The 20,505-nt window shown below is 37.0% G+C and overlaps 1 protein-coding gene across 2 annotated transcripts in view; it reads right to left on the bottom strand.

The window, feature by feature from the left end:
* Nucleotides 1-20,505, bottom strand: part of SLC41A1 (solute carrier family 41 member 1) — a 70,598-nt gene that overhangs the window by 23,021 nt on the left and 27,072 nt on the right. For both annotated transcript variants that reach the window (XM_053706606.1, XM_053706605.1), the window contains exons 3-9: nucleotides 13,017-13,124; nucleotides 8,490-8,561; nucleotides 8,106-8,250; nucleotides 5,276-5,422; nucleotides 4,804-4,951; nucleotides 4,526-4,605; nucleotides 2,015-2,144 (exon numbers count right to left, since the gene is read on the bottom strand). In XM_053706606.1, coding sequence (XP_053562581.1) covers nucleotides 2,015-2,144; nucleotides 4,526-4,605; nucleotides 4,804-4,951; nucleotides 5,276-5,422; nucleotides 8,106-8,250; nucleotides 8,490-8,561; nucleotides 13,017-13,124 — 830 coding nt within the window. The remainder of the gene's footprint in view (nucleotides 1-2,014; nucleotides 2,145-4,525; nucleotides 4,606-4,803; nucleotides 4,952-5,275; nucleotides 5,423-8,105; nucleotides 8,251-8,489; nucleotides 8,562-13,016; nucleotides 13,125-20,505) is intronic.

Raw genomic sequence — 20,505 nt, 5'->3', positions numbered from 1 at the left:
GAGCTTATAAAATATTTCAAATGGTATATTGTAATAAAAACCAATCGATTTTGCCCCTAACAGTGTCTACCAGCATAAAAAACAAAAAGGGGAAGCCTGTTATCTTTTTTGCTGAGGTGAAAGAAAAATGGCTTACCTTTTCCCCTGAGGGGAAATATGACTCATCTAGCATTAGCCTGTGTTGTTAGGAGACCAGTCATACCTGAAGCAGATGAGTCTGCAAACTGTTACCCCCAACTGAAGTTCTCTTGTTTCAACAGTCCTGCGTGATAACAGTAATGGATTTTAGTTACTGTCTGCTAAAATCATAGCCCTCTTAAACAGAAATCTTCATCACTTTTCTGTTATAGAGTAAATAGTACAAGCCAGCACTATTTTAAAATAACAAACTCTTGATAGAAGAATAAAAAACTACAACTAACACCACAAACTCCTCGCCATCCCCGTGGTAGATGCTACTTGTTCAGAGCGGCAAGGAGAATGACTGGGGGCGGAGCCAGAGGGGGAGCTATATGGACAGTTCTTGCTGTGTGCTCTCCTTGCCTTTCCCTGTGGGGGAGAATATGTCCCACAAGTAATGGATGACGCCGTGGACCGGACACACCAATGTTGGAGAAATAGGCCCCTCCCACTCATATTACAACAGTGGAAAGCCTCAGGAAACTGTTTCTAGGCAAAAATCAAGCCAGCCATGTGGAGAAAAAACTAGGCCCCAATAAGTCTTGTCACCAAACATATATAAACACGATTAACATGCCAGCAAACGTTTTATATTACACTTTTATAAGAGTATGTATCTCTGTTAATAAGCCTGATACCAGTCGCTATTAAATCACTGCATTTAGGCTTAACTTACATTAATCCGGTATCAGCAGCATTTTTCTAGCAAATTCCATCCCTAGAAATATGTTAACTGCACATACCTTATTGCAGGAAAACCTGCACGCCATTCCCCCTCTGAAGTTACCTCACTCCTCAGAATATGTAAGAACGGCAATGGATCTTAGTTACTTCTGCTAAGATCATAGAAATCACAGGCAGATTCTTCTTCTAATGCTGCCTGTGAGAAAACAGTACACTCCGGTACCATTTAAAAATAACAAACTTTTGATTGAAGTTAAAAAACTAACTATAACACACCACTCTCCTCTTACTACGTCCATCTTTGTTGAGAGTTGCAAGAGAATGACTGGATATGGCAGTGAGGGGAGGAGCTATATAGCAGCTCTGCTGTGGGTGATCCTCTTGCAACTTCCTGTTGGGAAGGAGAATATCCCACAAGTAACGGATGATACGTGGACTGGATACACTTAAGAGAAACAGCGCACTGCACAGCAGACATCCTCAAACTTGGCCCCTCCAGAGGTTTTGGAACCACATTTCCCATGATGCTCAGCCAGCATACCAGCTGGCTGAGCATCATGGGAAATTTAGTTCCAAAACCTCTGGAGGGCCAAGGTTGAGGATGTCTGCTGTATAGCATGCAAGAGAAAAAGCAAACACACCTATGTAATTATAAATGATATTTGAACCTGTGGAATCAATTTGCCTGTACAGTTTTTTTGTATAGCCTCAACACAGATTGTAGAAGAAAATACAAAAACGATAAACCACCCACAGAAAAGCAGTTCTATTAATCCCTGGGGGGGGGGGGGGGGAAGGGTATGCAACCCCTCATTTTAAAGAGGACATGCTCCCCTTCACCAACAATTCCTCTCTTTGAATAGCTAAGCAGCACCTGCTGGGTGTGTTATTTTGTAACTGATTCAATACTAGAGTGAAGCGTATGAGATCCTTCAGTTACCCAATATTATGTTTTTCTTTTGGTGCAGTTTGTTGTGGCGAACAGGTGCGCAACTCTATTAATGCAAAACTGGGACTACACTGTGGTTTCAAGGCAGACCGTGATTAGTCACCTAGATGTTACTAGCCAACTTGTCTATTGTTCAATTTACTGTCAAAAATCTGCTACAAATGCAACATCTGCTAAAATTTCACAGATTTCTTACCTGAGCTGAAAAAGGTTCGGCAAGGATTAGGGCATTTACGATGAGGAATCCCTACAAGCTCTCCAGGAGACCCCAACATGTGGAGGTAGGTGGAAATGCGGCTTGCCTGGACGGCAACAAGGTTACCTCCAACCCCTGAAATTATGAGAAAAAAATAAATAATAATAATAATAATAAATGATATTCGGTTCCAGCACACATGACCAGAGCAGATAAAAAAAAAAAAAAAAAAAAAAAAAAAAAAAACACAACTCTACTTTACAGAGGCACATTGACAATTATGTAGTAACATTACAATACAGAACTCACATACCCAGGGAGGTCTTTTTATATTGTTGAAAAGGAGCCCTAACATTAAAAAAGGAAATTTCCTGCTCTTTAATCTTACTGCTAAAATTGAAACAGTGGGGTCTTGAGGGTTTCTAAGACTTGAGAGCTGAATACTTACCCCCAATCAAACTCCCTTAAGCTCCAAGCAGTAGCCTGGCACCACCAGGCACTGTGATGTCACTGGCATCCTGGATTGAAGTGGGGACTCAATGAGTTCTAAAAGCACCCCACAATAACGACCCAAAGCTGTCATCTGCACTTAAATTAGGATGTGGATGGCGACCGGTTATTGTTAACCTCACTTAAAGGGTTAAGGGGACAATAAAATCAAAACTTCCATGGGGCAGATCAAAGTAAATTGAAAAGCTGTTAATTGCATGCTCTATCGAGTTTGCTTTGCTCTCTTGGTATCCTTTGTTAAAGTACATACCTGGTAGGCTCAGGAGTAGCAATGCAAGAGAGCTAGCTGGCGATTGGTGGCTACACGCATATGCCGCTTGTCATTGGCTCACTTAATGTGCTTGGCTACCTTCTAGTATTGCGCATTGTTGCTCTGCAGCTGACTTTTTAACAAGGGATCCCAAAAGCAAAATTTATAACAGAAGTAAATTGAAAAGTTGTTTAAATGGTATGCTCTGTCTACTACAAGAAAAGTTTAATTCTGACTTTACTCTGTTTAGCCAGATAATTTAGTTTTTTCCCCCCAGTTCTAACAACTCACTTCAGAAGCCGAGCCCTGCCACATACAAGTCAAAAACAAAAGCATATTCTGCCAACATAATGATCCTGGCTAGTTTTCTCTATAAGTAATCCCAGATTGTCTATCAAGGCAAGTGGTAGGTGAAATTTGGCTACTGAAAAAAAAAACTGCAGCAAACAAGGTGTTAATGCAAAGCAAAATTTCTCACTCACCAAAGTATTTATTGTTTGGCTGCATATTGTATTTACAAGGTGTTCACTGTCTTTTTAAGAAGAAACAGGAGAAAGTACCAGAGTATTTGAAGGTCATTGACTTTTAAAATGGCAAACTAAACAGAAAACAGGTTTCCAGTCCCATTATAGAAACTTCCTTTAATCCCCACATACTATCTTTATGGTAGATTCATGCTTTAGATACAATGCACCCTTAACCACACAACACAGGCCTCCGGTACTTTGTATTAGGGCTATTGCCCATTCCTCAATGATCCCGATTTTTATAATACTAAAGTATTAACTATGGAACCATTTACCAGCGTTCTCACTGGAACATCATGCCATTGACAATTGTTAAAAGGCCATGATACCCAAAGGTTGAAACACTTGAAAAGTGATGCAGTATGAGTATTATGTCCCTTTAAATAAAAACTATGTTTTTCACACACAGAAGCATTTGGTTGGCCCTACACTGCTAATCTCTCTACTCCTATCCAACACACAAAGCATCCAACCAAGTAGCATTCATGCATCAGACAGCTTGAGTCGGAAGAGCTTGCAACTGAATTATTCCTGTGCTAAATTAATACAATACAAAGGATTATATGAAGACATTAAATTGCATGGCATTGCTAATGCTTTTTGTATATAGTAAATGATTGTACAACGGAAGAAGGTTATTGAAGCAGTTTTGTTTCCATTAACGTTCTAAAAAATGATTCACTAGCTCTTTAAAAAGGGTTAAGTTTCAGTGTGGCCTCCAAGGGCAGGTCTCCCTAGCTCTATAAAGTTTTTAATACAAAAAAAAAACAAAAAAACACACACATTACACGGTGTTGATTTAAAGGGACACTGAACCCAAATTTTTTCTTTTGTGGTTCAGATAGAGCATGCAATTTTAAACAACTTTCTAATTTACTCCTATTATCAATTTTTCTTCGTTCTCTTGCTATCTTTATTTGAAAAAGGCATCTAAGCTTTTTTTTTAATTCAGGACTCTGGACAGCACTTTTATTGGTGGATGAATTTATCCGCCATCAGCAAGAACAACCCAGGTTGTTCACCAAAAATGGGCCGACATCTTAACTTGCATTTCAAATAAAGATACCAAGAGAATGAAGAAAATGTGATAGTAGTAAATTAGAAAGTTGCTTAAAATTTCATGTTCTATCTGAATCACGAAAGAACAAATTTGGGTTCAGTGTCCCTTTAACTGCATACAACAACAGGTGCACAAGATATACATAAACACATTTTGGTCACAGACTTACCATTTATAACAGGTGTGAACACCGCCATTCCTGCAAAGTTTGGGTCAGACATAGTTTTATCCAAAATCAGCCCGCCTACACTGCAAAGGGAAAAACGACAGTTTCTCTTAATTATCCAAAAAAATATAATTATATCCTGTCTGCATTAAAGAAAAAACATTTGTGTATATGGTAAATGTGTTAAACCATGCTGCCAAATGATTGTTGTTCTGTATACCACAATACGCTAGTCATATTTTATCAAACTACATAATGCCACACTAGTGCCATAAACTCACCTGCTAATAGTCATGGCGATTATAACAGGCTCCCAGCCGGTTGCCAGCACCTCTCTTGTGGCTGGGTTCCTTCTCGCAATTACAAACCAAACAGGCAACAGAGCAATAAAAAGCACACATACCAATGGGTTTACAAATTCATGGTGTTCTAAGAGAAAAAAACAAACAAATGATATTCAATGCATATATATGGTATATCACAGTTATCCGAACATATACAAATGACTGGAGAAAAACTCTTTATGGACTCCCCAGAAAATATAAATCTTTATCTCTCTTTTTTTCATTGACGCAGGCAGCAGAAGATTTAACAATTAAATGATTTAAAGGAAGCCCCTTGATTAATACACAGTGCTGCATTTTGTCTATCATACAACTCATTTTTTCCTATTCCTGATCTCTCCTCTGACACAGAATACTTTGAGCCCCAGCTCTCAAAAAAAACAAAAAAAAAAAAAAAAACAACACTTACTCATTTCCCTGTAAAGGGCCCAGCTGATGGCAGATAGCAATGCAAGCGTAACCAGATCCCCAAGGCTGGCGGCAATAGGTGTTGCAACGTTATCAGGGTTTATGCCCAGTTTCTTAGAACCAATTATAACCCCGATCATGATCAGACCTGGAAGGGAACCAACATTAGTTTATAACACAGCTTAAACTCATAGTATAACAAGATTATACAAATGTACAGAAGATTTACAATGCGGAACAAAACCAGAGCCAACTTCTCTCCTTTTCAGAAAATATAGATATAGAGATAGAGAGATGCATTAAGTGTAAATGGTGCGATCAGGCCGGGCTGTGACTAGACAGCTACCCAGATGCTGTCAGGGGGAAAACCACACCCACTCAGTAGAGCAAGAGCGGCGGTCTGAAAAACCCTCTTTTTTTTTTAAATCAAATTTCACCGGCAATATTATGTTGAATAAAGTTTGGCTAAGATAATGTTGTATAATTCTGCATAATATAAGTCTGGCACTCACTTGCAAGCACACAGCTAAGATTAAAAGCAAAAATGGATGCTTTAGTTACTGCATTCGGTCAAATGGGTCAAGCCCAGAAACCATGTCAAGGTCTCTCCAATCCTGGGTCCCTAATACAACCAAACAAAGTTCTAAACTACACAAACTGGAAACCACCCAAGGGTGCACAGGCTTTGGACTGCACTCTTAAACTGGAGCGGGTACACACAAGAAAGAAAACACACACACAAACCACCACAAGAGGATCTTTGGTTCCTGGACTGCAGAACGAAAAAGATGAGAAGCCTTACACTTTCTCTTAGATCTTTTGTCCTAGGGAAGAAAGGCTCCTTTACCTCCAGTGACTGTCAAAATAGCAGCATCTACACCAGGCCAATACAATATCTTACCCTTAAAAAGGGAAGAGTCAAAAAAGACAAGGCCAGCTGACCAAGATTTCAGCTATAAGGCTCTTTTAGTTGAAACATCTAGGAGACTTTTTGCATTCATTCAAATATTCACAATTGTGTCACAGATTAAAGCATTAGCAAACCTAATTAAAAAAAAAAAAAAAAAAAAAAAAAAAGTTGAAAATTTTCCTCAAATGAGTCCGATATTAGTTCAGATAAATTGTTGCACCATAAAGTAGCGGCTGCCACAACACAGACAACACTAACTGGTCTGAATAAAAGCCCTTCTTGCTGAAAGGCCTTTTTCATGATAAGACTCTAATTTGACATTTCACCGTTTTCTTCAAAAGCTTACCTTTTAATCCTGAATGCTGCTCCAGCGATTCTCCCGGCCATCGGAAACCTCTGCAGACGTCAGAAATGACAAATCAGGCTTCCTCCAATCACAGCTTTCCCCCCCGGGGGAATCTTGGCCTGATGCAATGCTGTGATAGGAGGAAGCCGGATTTGTCATTTTGGACCCACGAAGACGGCTTGCTAAGGAAGTGCTGGAGCGGCTGCCAGGATTAAAAAGTTAAGTTTTTGAAGAAAACAGTGAAATGTCAATTTTGATGAAATAAAGTGCCCTTGTTTTTAATAGGTTTATTAAAAACCTGGCACTAATTCATCCAAATGGACCTTCACTTTAAAGGTTCTTAGTCAATTTAAAAAGGCAACTTATTAAGACGGCAATACAAAATTATCACACTAGATGGCACCGAGTTAATAATAAATGCTAGATAAGACAAGCCACGCCACAATTGCTTCCTGTATTGAAGTGTTTTATAATAATTTATGCGTGATTAAGGGGGGGTGAGCCGAGAAACTTGCATTTTGTATTGTGCCCAAAAGTGTCATTGTACATTTTGTTTTATAACTGGGGAAAAGCAGAGATCCTGGCAGTAATATGCATCATTACAAATGGAGATGCTCTCTTATTTAAAGACGACATTGCATGTCCTTATAGCTGCTAAGTGAATGTCCTAATATGGATTATGTGGCAGCAACTGCCAGCCTCATTTTATTGTATTTACATCAGGATCCATTGATACTGGTTTATCTGAACCAATATTTGCAGGTCTCCAAATAAAGGCAGAACTGGGTGACAAAAACTTATTTTGCAAAATTCTATAGGAAGATTTTTGGGGCAATTTTATATTTGGCCGTCTTTGGTAAAAGTAATTTTACTACATAGAATTTGGACAGAAGGACATATGTTGTCAAAATGGAAAATACATAAATACATACAGTGACGAACCAAGGTTATCCAATCCTGTGCCAGTCACTTATTTGAAAAGCAAATAACTGTTTTTGTTCACAAACTAGACAGAATTAACCCCTTAGCAGCTGAATCCCGAGATATTCGTGACACACATACATACAAAAAAAGTGCGAGGGTTCAGCACTGAATTAGTACTTTATGTAAAGACTTAGATCTTGCATTTAAAATCTTCAGCATCACACAAGGGGGGGGGGGGAGAGGGAATACAAATAAATACATTATTATTATACTTTATTTATAAAATCGCCAACATATTCTGCAGCACTGTGTATGGGTACATTTCATTTAGCTAAAACAATATTATAAAACTTGTAAGAGACAGGACAAAATTTTACAAACACATACAGGAGGAATTGAGGGCCCTATTCCCCTGGGAACTTACAATCTAGAAGGGTAGGAGGTGAGGACTGCAAGATTGAGAAATATGTTAATGCACAGTTAGATGAGGCAAATGTTAGGTAAGTGAAATTAATTTATTATTGAGTTGGGTGGTTGACTTTTCTGAACAAAAAAAAGTCTTCAGGGAGCATTTAAAAGAAGATTAGGGGAAGGCCTTACAGCACGAGGGAGAGTGCTCCAATAGTTCTAATCAAGCAGAATATATCTCACCTAGCACCATTGAAGCAATGAAAGCCGTAGAGACGCTGCTTGCGCACAACAAAACAGCATGTCCCAAAAGGAAGTGACCATCTAAAATCCAGCCAAAGATCACTGCTGCTATAGACGCCAGGAAGCCTACAACAGTGGCCTGTACCTACAGAAAAATAACAATCTGTATGTTACTGAATATTAAATCAGGGATCGAATGCTTACTGGACTTAGCTGCAAGTCTTAAACATCATATTAATTAAAACGATCATGTCATTTTTATTCCTTCAAAAATACTTTGGTATGAAGAGATCATTACTACTCATTAGAGGACTGCAAATAAACCAAATTAGTTTGCCTTTATGTTTCGCATACATCAGTACTGAAAGGAAGGGCAATAACTACCTGTATCAGCGCCATGTTACCAGTGATCATTACCCACTTTTCATGGGCAGTTTCCATTTGCCCAATGTTGGCCTGCAGGAAAAAAAAAAGAAAAAAAAAAGTCAGTTAGAAAAAGACAATGTCACATCCCTGGCAAATCATCTATCCGCAAATTCCATGTATAGTGCTTTAGCCAAGTTCAAGGTGTCCCAGGTCACAACACAATAGATAAGGGACTTATGGGTCAGATACGAATTTCATTAGATCAATAAAACTGAGGCCAAAACTTGCAAGAGATTAGATCAGGGATTGATAAATTAAACACACATATACTAAAGAAAGTTAGGAGCCAAAAATTCTAGGAGCTGTGGATACCTGGAATTGGCAAGCACTAGTTTAGATATACATTTTATGCCCTGTGTCACTCGGTTTCAGGGCTTAACATAATGGTGCCTGGTAAATGCTAGGTCAGGGGAGAGGAGCAGCAGTCAGTAAGGTCTGGAACAATCGCAGTTAGGCTTTGCTAGAAGCGGGAGGCAACAGCTGTCATACACAGCCTTCTCCTACTAATTGCTATACTCTGATTTAATTCCAAACACACAGTACACAGGCCAAAGGAAGTCAGGTATTCAGGGTGAAGACTCTATACCGCTGTAAGAGTGAGATTAAGGGGCTAAATCACTGCCGCAAGTGTTATTCTGCATTCTTAAACACTGTTTGACAATCAAGGAGTTTGCTGCAACACAGCATTTGTTTTCATCATTGTGACCCGAGGCGTTCTGGCATAGAACAGTAAAGACGAAACCATCTTCCTGCTCACATACAGAATTTGTATTAAGAGTTGTGCCGCAGTTTGTGATCTCACAGGCTGTTGCTATTTTATGGTGGTCACTCTGTCCTGGAAGTGCCTTCCCTATCTGCTTATTCATTACTGTCACTCATTTTAAGTACTCGTCATACGTATGTTTCAGGGCACAATGAACTGGACCAGGATTACACACAGGATCTGCAAACTCCTTCAGTGCCAACATACTCCGTTCTACCAGTTTTCAAATCTGACATTAAAAGGGATAGTCTAGTCAAAATTAAACTCTCATGATTCAGAGCATGCAATTGTAAGCAACTTTCTAATTTAATCCTATTAACATTTTTATTCAGTCTCTCTACATTTAGACACCAATCAGCAAACACTACCCAGGTGCTGAACCAAAAATGGGCCGAATACTAAGCTTAAAACAACATGCTCTGAATCTAAAGTTTAATTTTGACTAGACTATCCTTTAAGCTTTGAGCTGGGCCTTTTGTAGCTGAATGTTAGACACACTTGAGCTATTCAGGAGCCTTACATAAAAGGTTTTCTGTAACTTTTTTTGGTGTGTTTTTGGTAATTAAGGGTAAAATTCTTGTGGTGTGTTGCTGGCACACTTTTTACGCTCGTTTCTGATAACCAAAAGGAGTCATTGGGTTTTGTATACGTATACGCACACCATTAAGCTGAAAACTTGCTGGTCCCCAATATTTTTAGACTTACTCAGTTTGAACAAATTTGTTGAGCTCTGGAGTACTATTGTCCAACAGCACAATTTTATTAGGGAATAAATCAATGAAAGACAAAAAAAAAAAAAAAAAAAACACCTTTCAAAATGTATGTGTGCGCTCTGTCTCCCGAGAGACTTAGTTCACTTCCATTTTTAAAAAAAATTACTCTCTAGGTATCTTGTTGAAAGCATATGTACATATGCTCGGCAGCAGCAATGCACTACTGGTAGCTAGCTGGTGATTGGTGGCTACACATTTGTCTCTTATTGGCTCACCAGATGTGTGCAGCTAGCTCCTACTACTACATTTTTGCTCTGTAGCAAACTAACCATGTGCTTAATTATTTTGCAGGACTTCTAAAAAAAACGCATGCTAATGTGTAAGCAATAGTGCAATAATAAAATGTTCTCATACAGGAGTATTTTCTTTTTGCAGAAATGTCCCTTTTAGTATTTTATTTTTTTTATGTTTACCTCTGCACTGCTGCCAAACCGTGTAGAATATTCAGAGAACAGCCAAAATTAAAACTCATCTGTCTTGTTCAATTTTCTGATCCCCAATTTTTTAGAGGAATTGGTGTATATAAAACAAAAGCTGTGGTGTTTTGCCATTACATTGAGAATTATATGAGGTTTAAAATTCATTCACCTGGTCTGATCAAACATGGCCACCAGTGCAAAGTGAAGGGAATGTCCGGGCCTACGTATGTCTCCCCTCAGAGCAAAATTTTTATCCTCCATATTCCCTCCATATATTATACATTAAAACAGCCACAGCCTTGTTATCCACGGAAGCCGTCAGACACTGAATGATGCAAACTGTTAAACATTTATTTTTCCATTTACCTCATGTGTTTGTGGTTTGATCCTGTGAGAAGGCTTCTATTTGGTGAAGTCAATTTGTTTAAATAAAATCTACGCTTGTGGCCTTGTGTTCGCTTCACAGAATTAAATGTAACATACAGTGTATATAATATTTTTAAATCTGGTTTAGTTTAAAAGGAACATTAAAAACAAACAAAATAAAAACACTATAATTGGTTAGAGCATTTTAATTTTGCACTATTTAACTGTGTTTAATGCCTTTGTTGAGGTTAAACATTAAAGTCAGTTACAGAGTAGCAATGTACTACTTATAGTGAACAATTAATTGCACTTTCATAAACAGGAGGGGCCAGTTTGTGCCAAAACCATGTTAGCATTATGATGTGAAACGGCTCAACATTGGTAAGCTTAATGCACAGAGCTTCACCCTGGGGACAGTGATAAAAAAAAAAAAAAAAAAGGCAAGAGCAAGGATACCAGTTGCAGTTATCTTTGTTGAGATAAGGTGAGGGGAAAACCCTACTAAGCATTTGCTAGGGCAACATTAAAGGGATACTAAACCCAATTTTTTTTCTCTCTCATGATTCAGATAGAGCATGCAACTTTCTAATTTACTCCTATTATCAATTTTTATTCTCTCTTGCTATCCTTATTTGAAAAAGCAGGAATCTAAGCTAAGGAGCCGGCCCATTTTTGGTTCAGCACCCTAGATTAGTGCTTGCTGATTGGTAGCTAAATGTACCCACCAATCAGCAGGCACAACCCAGGTATCCCTTTAAGCACCATTACAGTGATAAAATGATATGATCTAAGGGCTTGACAAACCCAGAAACCATGGAGCCACTTGCTCCCAGAATTTTAACCCTCTCCCAAAATCTTTGGGTCATTCTCCATATATCTATATACAAATACCACTGTTTGGCTCCTAAATATTATTATGGATTCCTAATTTTTAAAAAAGATTTGTTGACCCCTTTGTTAAAGCATGTAATTTTATCACTAGTGACGTTTCAACACGATTTGTTAACATCCACAGATAGGGTAAATACATTAAACTACTGCTTGGGGTTGTGCATCTAGCGCTGCAGATTTCTGCTCAGGACCAACTGTGCTCTGCGGCTCCAGAGTGGTACGTTAATGTGCTTAACCCCTATGCGGAGGTTGCCTTTAAATACCCCTGAAACATTCTAACATAAAACACACAAGGAGGAGGCAACATGAGTAAAAGGTGTTACAATCAATACAAAAAACGCTGATAATAAATCTTCACATAAATAAATCTTTGCAAAGTTAAATCAGTAAAACCAGAGAAGAAAATTATTCTGCACCATGGCAGCTGCTATTTGTCAGGCCATGTTATGTGCTGTATTATTCTGTATTTGATCAGTGTATTACTCACACACGGCTGGAAATTTCCACTAGCCAGCCCTAAAGACCAACCAATTAATATTTCTCCTATATTTAATACAGTGGTGTAATGTGTAACTTAAAGGGGCAGTAAAGTTAAAACTTTCATGATTCATATACAGCATGTTAGTAACTCAAATTTAGCTCAGGAGAGTGCACGTGTCTTTAGTACTCTACGGCAGCAATGTTTTGTAACATTAGTACTCTAGTAGCGATTGCTACATATAAAGAAAACGTGCATGCTCCTAAGCCCCTTTGAGCCTTACTTCCTTTTTAACAAAGGATATCATTAGAACAAAGTAAATTTGGTAATAGAAGTTGGAACGTTGCTTAAAATTTCTAAACCTGTCCTCGGGACTCCCTAACAGGCCATATTTTCAGGATTACCTTAGGTAACAGCAGTTGAAAATAATCATGTTTACTAATCAGCTGATTATTAAACCTGTGTTCTAGTCTTCAAAATCTGGCCTGCTGGGGAGGCATGAGGACAGGTTTGAAACCATTAATAATAATAAAAAAATAAATAAAATTAATAAATAAATTTTAAAAAGAACAAACACTAACTTTACGGTCCCTTTAAAAGCAGTGATGGGGGAACCTAGGCCCTCCAGATGTTTCAGAACTACATTTCCCATGATGCTCAATTGGACTTCAGAATGCCTAAACATCCGAAACATCAGAAGTGCCAATGTTTCCCATCCCTGCTTTAAAAGGACTGACAATCTACAAAAAACAGTTTCTCACAAACATTGATTAACTTTCTCTAATCAGGACTCACCGCTGTTGAAAGGCGAGACGCCAGGGTCATTTCCAGGTTACCTTTAAGTCCTAACAGAGCTGGAACAAGGATGAAAACTTCTGTCACCTCTTTAAACACTTCCCAGTGCTGGAAAAAAATAAAAAAAAATAAAAAATAATAATGAATAAAAAAGGTCAAAGAAAACCAAGATAGCCAGTACTACATCTCATCAATCATGGCACTTTTATAGAAGGACCAATAAAGCCACATATCTGTCATGATTCATATAGAAAAAGTTGCTTTCCAATTTGCTTTGTATTCTTTGTTGTAGACTTAAGCGCTGCAGTGCACAACTGGGAGCTGGCTGCTGATTGGTAGCTGCACATATACGCCTCGTCACTGGCTCACCAGAAATGCATTGCGGCTCCTTCAACAAAGGATACCAAGAGAACAAAGTGAATTTGATAACAGAAATATGTTGGAAAGTGGTCCAACATTGTATGTTCTATAAAAGTTGTGTGTTCCATGTCCCTTTAAAAGGGACACTGTACCCAAAAAAATTCTTTTGTGATTCAGATAGAGCATGCAATTTTAAGCAACTTTCTAATTTACTCCTATTATCAATGTTTCTTCTTTCTCTTGCTATCTTTATATGAAAAAGAAAGCATCTAAGCTTTTTTTCTTGGTTCAGAACTCTGGACAGCAGTTTCTGATTGGTGGATGAATTTATCCACCAATCAGCAAGGACAACCTAGGTTGTTCACCAAAAATGGGCCGGCATCTAAACTTACATTTTTGCATTTCAAATAAAGATACCAAGAGAATAAAGAACATTTGATAATAGGAGTAAATTAGACAGTTGCATAAAATGTCATGCTCTATCTGAATCACAAAAGAAAAAATTTGGTTACAGTGTCCCTTTAAGCAGGGACAATGTACTCAAGCAAGCGGCAGATAAGAGTCTCTGCTGCTTACTCATGTTTATAAAAGCTTTTCTTTAGCAAATGCGGTAACCCAGAGGCAGAATTTTTTTTTTTCCCCACAATGAAAATTTTTTAGTGGGGGAAAAAAAAATTAATCAAGCACCAATTCAGTTGCAATGTGTTGATTAACTGGAGAGTAAAACATTTTTTAAAGTGTTATAATATAGTGCAGCAGTTGAAGATTGGATTGAAATTAGCTGCAGACAAAAAAAGAAAATGAAAAATGTATTTTGAATGAATTTGTTTCCTTTTCTCTTGGTCTAACATAGAAAAGTAGTAATTAAAAAAAAAAAAAAAAAAAAAAGGATGCATTGCTTTGCAGACTGGGAAAGGCTAGGGGGTGGATAATAATAAATAATCTGAGAGCCAGTCAACAATCAATGCACTGCTGCGACTTTTCACTTCAAACAGCACTTTGCTGTGGACGCACTGTGATAAGGAAAACTTACACAGTGCAGCCAGAGCAAAGCTCTGTTTAAAAAAAAAGAAATAAAAAAAAAAAAAAAAAAATAGATGTGTGGCAGCATTGTAAAGTTCCTGTTCTTTCTGCAGACATCATGCATTTTCTGTGATGACCTCAGATCACTGCATGTTCTGCCTTGGGGTCCGGTAGTATTGAAAATTTCAGGATAAATGGCATTTTCAACAAGCAAAAGCAGCAATAACAAACGGCAAAATTAAGGTAAAGATCTATCTATCAACAATTAATACACTCCAGCAGGTAACATGGCTCATTGGCAACATATTAAAGGGAGATAAACATTACAGTTATAGGTCCTTATCAGTTCCAAGTTGGCAATAGACTGCCACACCTGTGCTGAACATCAATTGAACGGCGACTAATCCACCTTTTTGCCCACCCCAACCTGTAATTTTAGCTTGCCAGGACTAGAACCCTGGGTCAAAGCCTCAGCCTCCCAGATATACTCCAGGAAATGTTGAGTGATCTGGATTAGTGGGCAAAATTTAGAATAATAAGTTCACACAAATAAAACTAAAAATTATTATAATGCATTTAAAAAAAAATAATCTGCAGATCTTTTGCAAGACAACAGCTGATTTAAATGAAGAGGGAAAATTAAAGAACATTAAGGGTGTGTTTTTGCAACTACAAGCGTCCCACAAAATTGGCAAAGAAGTATATGGTTTGTGAATCTATTTCCCAGCACAGGTCTCCTTGGCTTTATGACGAAATTTATTTTTAACCACAATGAAATTAAAATCTTACTGAAACCATCATGCTGGAATACCAAGAGGGTTCTTTAAAGGGACACTGAACCCAAATTTTCTCTTGTGTGATTTAGATAGAGCATGCAATTTTAAACAACTTTCTAATTTACTCCTATCAATTTGAAAAAAAAAAAAAAAAAAAAAAAAAAAAAAAAAAAAAAACGCATTTAAGCTATTTTTTTGGTTCAGAACCTTGGAAAGCACTTGTTTATTGGTATGTGAATTTACCCACCAATCAGCAAGAACACAGTGTGTTCACCAAAAATGGGCCGGCATCTAAACTTACATTCTTGCATTTAAAATGAAGATACCAAGAGAATGAAAAGAATTTGATAATGAGTAAATTATAAAGTTGCTTAAAATTGCATGCTCTATCTGAATCATGGTAGAAAAAAAAATTTGGGTTCAGTGTCCCTTTAACTGCACAGAACCAATTTAAACTGCAAATATAGTTCATATTACAGGATATCTTACTCTTAAAAGTTTCTGGTAGCCTTTAAAGTTAAAGGGACACTGAACCCAATTTTTTTATTTTGTGATTCAGATAGAGCATGCAATTTTAAGCAACTTTCTAATTTACTCCTATTATCAAATGTTCTTCATTCTCTTGGTATCTTTATTTGAAATGCAAGAATGTAAGTTTAGATGCCGGCCCATTTTTGGTGAACAATCTGGGTTGTTTTTGTTGATTGGTGGATAAATTCATCCATCAATAAAAAAGTGCTGTCCAGAGTACTGAAACAAAGGTTTAGATGCCTTTTTCAAATAAAGATAGCAAGAGAACAAAGAAAAATTGAGTAAATTAGAAAGTTGCTTAAAATTGCATGCTCTGAATCACAAAAGAAAAACTAAACTCTAGACTTTATAAAGAATCCACTGAACAATTTAAAACAAAAACCACACAAACATTTTCTTTGCGATTTGTCTCAAACTACACTCCTCTTTCCAGTAAAGGAACATTAGAGTGTAAAAATCACATGCTCCAACAGGATATAGTATGTCATTTTAGCACTAGTGACCGTGCAATGTGGCGTTTAATCCCACAAAAGGGGTTAAAACAGTTTTGGCAGTGTTCTGCAGCTCCTGAACAAGATTAACTGTATTAAACCCATTACAGACAGGAATGCTGTACAGTGTCGCTAGTGCTAAAATTACATGCTCAAACTAATTATACAAGAAGAAAAAAACACCAATACTATTGGTTTACATTTTTGAGGCATATAAGTGGTCATTAAAAAGGTTGTTACAACAGCAAATACAAAATAGACAAAATGATATATTCAAAAGCAAAGACTAGCCTTAGAATAATACATAGATGCATTTGTTTTTTGTTTTTTTTACAATCCTATCAGTTTAAATATTGAAAATGTAAATGTTTAGTTTATATTAAAAGGGACATTAAACCCCAAAAAATTTCTCATGATTCAGCTAGAGAATACAATTTTAAACATTCCAATTTACTTCTATTATCTAATTTGCTTCATTCTTTAGATATTCTTTGTTTAAGAAATAGCAATGCACATGGGTGAGCCAATCACACAAAATATCTATGTACAGCCACCAATCGGCAGCTACTAATCCTATCTAGATATGCTTTTCAGCAAAGGATATCAGAAGAATTAAGCAAATTAAATAGAAGCAAATTAAATAGTTGTTTAAAAGTGCATGATCTTTCTAAATCGTGAAAGAAAAAAAAAATTGGGTTTCATGTCCCTTTAAGTAACGGACACCATGTTTAAATTAAAAAGGGACATGAAACCCAATTTTTTTTCCTTTCATGATTCAGATACAGCCTACAGTTTAAACAACTTTCAAATTAGCTTCATTCTCTTTGTATCCTTTGCTGAAGGAGCAGCAACATACTACTGGGAGCACTTACTCTGAATCATGGAATTTTAAAAATTTACAAGAAAGCCCTTAACGACCAATGACGCAAGAGTACTTTAAGGGGTTAAAAAAATGTGGGCGCATATTACTTTATAGAAAGTCAGTGGAATTTAGAAAACCAAACAATTTTTACAGTTAAAATTACAGGTAAAGGGAACAAAATAAATAATGAACGTATACTGCAAAGTTTAACACCACACAATTTTTAAATGTATAATAAACCATTTCATTTTAGCATTTGACTGTATATTTTAAATGGTCATTTAAATACAATTTGAAATTAATAATACATTTAGCACTAGTGTCCTACAAAGGCGTTAAATACATGAATAAACTCCTGCTTGGTGGCTGCAACACAATGTTATCGTTTCCCGATTGTATTTGGTTTAGTCAAACCGTTTTATTATAAGAGCCCTCTTGATTAATGTGATTTTAATCAATTTGAAATTAGACGCTAGGTTATAGTTGGTTTACATTTTCTTTTTTTAATAAATAGTAGTTTGATTTATTAATCAATTATGATAATGTTCTGATCTCTTAATGTTTAGTCTATGTATGTTTATTTGAATTGTAAAAAATTATATTTATTTTCTAATTCCTTTTTAAGATAACTCAAAAAGTAAGCTAAAAATGTTTTCCCCCCCCCCTATGAAAAAGGGAGGAAGGACAATTGGTATGGAGATATTGAAACGCAAGAAATACTTTGGGAGTGTCATGGGGCCTCACTAGGGGGGTGCGGACCGCACCTGGGTGACACTACCAGCAAAAAAATAATTTTATTTTAAATTTTATTGAAATTCAAAGAAATACAATTTAGAGATGCATAGATTTTTTTTTATTAGAGGGGCCAGCAGTTGTGAACATTAGTGGGACTGGGGAAGTTGTAGACATTTATTTTTTTTTGCCCCTTGAGCCTGCGCCGCAATTTCCACAAATAGTTTTTCCGGCTGCTTTTGCTTGTTTGTACTTTGCTCCTCCCCTGCCCAATTTCACTATGAATGTTGTGGGCGTGCCGTGGGGCTTGCAAAGTTGTGCTGCTAGCCTAAACCTACCTGTCTATCTGTGCTCACTGATGTGTGGAGCAGTGGAGTCACTCACTGCTGTGCTGTCTCTCTAAACGGAACCGGGAAATCATGAGGGGGGGATGCCTGGCACCTGACCACATGACTGTCTGACACTGTCTCTAAAGTGAAGGAGCCACGTATGATGCCCACCAGACCGGTACAGTTATGGTACACTAAGGGCGGGCAAAGTGCAGAGGTGATTAGCCATAAAAAGCGGTAGGCACATATTTGTGTGTGTGTGTGTTTCTGAGTGCATCTGAGTATCTTTATGTGTGTGAGTGTTTGTATGTGTGCGTCTGCTTTCTGTCCATTGGAGAAGTTTGTCTTTTCTATGAAATCCTCTTCTTGCAATGTAAAAAACAAAACACACACCATTACTGTGGGGGGGGGTCAGTGTGACACCATAACTTACCGCACCGGGTGGCACCAACCCTAGCGACGCCACTGCCAAAGAAGAAGCACAAATATTGTAAGGCTTGAGAAAGGCTGTAGATTTGACAAAATGTGTTGCTGAAAGTTTGGGCCGGGGTTTTTGAATCTGCGAAGTTGGATGTAGAGCTAGGCAGCATGAACAGACAGACAAGAGCCAAGATTAGACCAAGAGCCGAGAGTAGTGTCTCACAGCAAGGTACGAATATATTAAGGAAGAGTGTCAGTATTCACAAACACACTGTAAATTTGAGAGAATTGAAGTTTTGATTGAAGAATTTTTTAATTACATACTTTTTTTTGAACATTGTAAACATTATGAAAGATTGAATTTGAGGTGACTGTTTTTAACAAGGATCCTTGATTAATTGAATTAGGTGGTTTATTTTAATTGTGCGTATAATTATTGTCTAAAGAATATATATATTTAATGTAGAAACTGGAAGTCGAGTGACACTCCAGAAGGATAAATTTATTGCATTTCTTTATATAAAAAAAAAAAAAAAAAAAAAAAGTATTTAGGGGTTATACCTTTAAACGATGACTAGAAGGAGTGGCATATGCAATTTTTTGGGGAATCAAGAATTCCCCCTTGGCTTGTATTCCAGGACTTTCCGAGATTGGGAGAAATATGCCTTACATTTTTAGAACAATTTAAAGAGAAAAATAAAACAAAAAATATTGCTAAATCTTGAGTCCCTGAAACATTAAGACACTTTTTTTTTTAAATCAGCTGGTGGATATCCACAGATTCAACTGGGGTTGAGATACACTTGATAAGGGGATCTATTCTCTCTGATATTGGTCTCAGCTGTTAATTCAAAGGAAAGGGCAATTTAATGTGCAGAAAATAACTTAGCATGAGTTTTTTGTCAATACTGAAAAGGAGCTAAATTTGTCAGAGCTTCACATTGGATAAAAACAAACATCTATAATCTATTGCCTGGAAGGAATCTCATTAAAATTCTCTATCGTACATACATTACGCCTGGTCTAAATGTTCAAACAGATTCAATCTGAAAGGTTTGGCTGTTCTAGATGCACTTTTCTGAAAGCAGACAAAAGTACATTGTTCATGGAGCTGTCCCATAGGTCTAAGATTCTGGAAAAGAATCAATTATTGGTTAAATAAAATATCTTGAAAAACTACCATTTTGGTAGGATGCAATAATTTTTCTATATCAAAAAATGAATTTGGTATTGCTGCATTTGTAAAAAAAAAAAAAAAAATAATGTTTTACATATGCAGATTGTACTAGAACAGCTTGATCCAACATTGATTTCAGAGCGGGAAACCCCCCCCCCCCCCCAAAAAAAAACAACATTTTTTTCTAAATTGATTGACTAATGTGATAAAATCACTCCTGACTGACTCATGTTTCAGAAAGTGCTAAACTAAAAAGCTACAACCAATTAAAACATATTTTAGTATTACAGCGTCAGTTTAAGTGTGCCTAAAGGGCGTTTGGAAATTAAGACTTTAAACTTAGACGGGTCTTGACATATTAAATGACTATCACACAATGTTTACAGCCTTTGAATAGTGAAGTGTCAAACAGTTATTTTTTGTTAGGGGGCTATACCTAAGAAGCTGGACAAGAGGCACATCTATCATGGAATGGGTCATCTGAGATTACAGTATGAACATAAAGTCCTAACTCCACTGGCAGATTTTAAGTAACATGATACAAATCATAGCTGAACACGTGCTAGTAAATGCCATAACCAGGCAACCCATGAGTTCCCATGCAAGAGATATATTAGACTATTCCTATTGAGCTGTGGGAGTGTGTGAATATATATATATATATAAAATTTAACTGGGGGAGAAAGAAAACTACAATGAAAGGGTAAAACTAATTTAAGCTACACCATTACTTGTCGCTCCATTCTAAAACCAGAAATAGATGTTGAAGAATTAAACAAGTTAAGCTT

Source organism: Bombina bombina, chromosome 3 (genome assembly GCF_027579735.1).
Source record: "Bombina bombina isolate aBomBom1 chromosome 3, aBomBom1.pri, whole genome shotgun sequence".
NCBI lineage: Eukaryota > Metazoa > Chordata > Amphibia > Anura > Bombinatoridae > Bombina > Bombina bombina.
The sequence above is the reverse complement of the archived record's forward strand: the minus strand, read 5'-3'. Positions and strand labels throughout refer to the sequence as shown.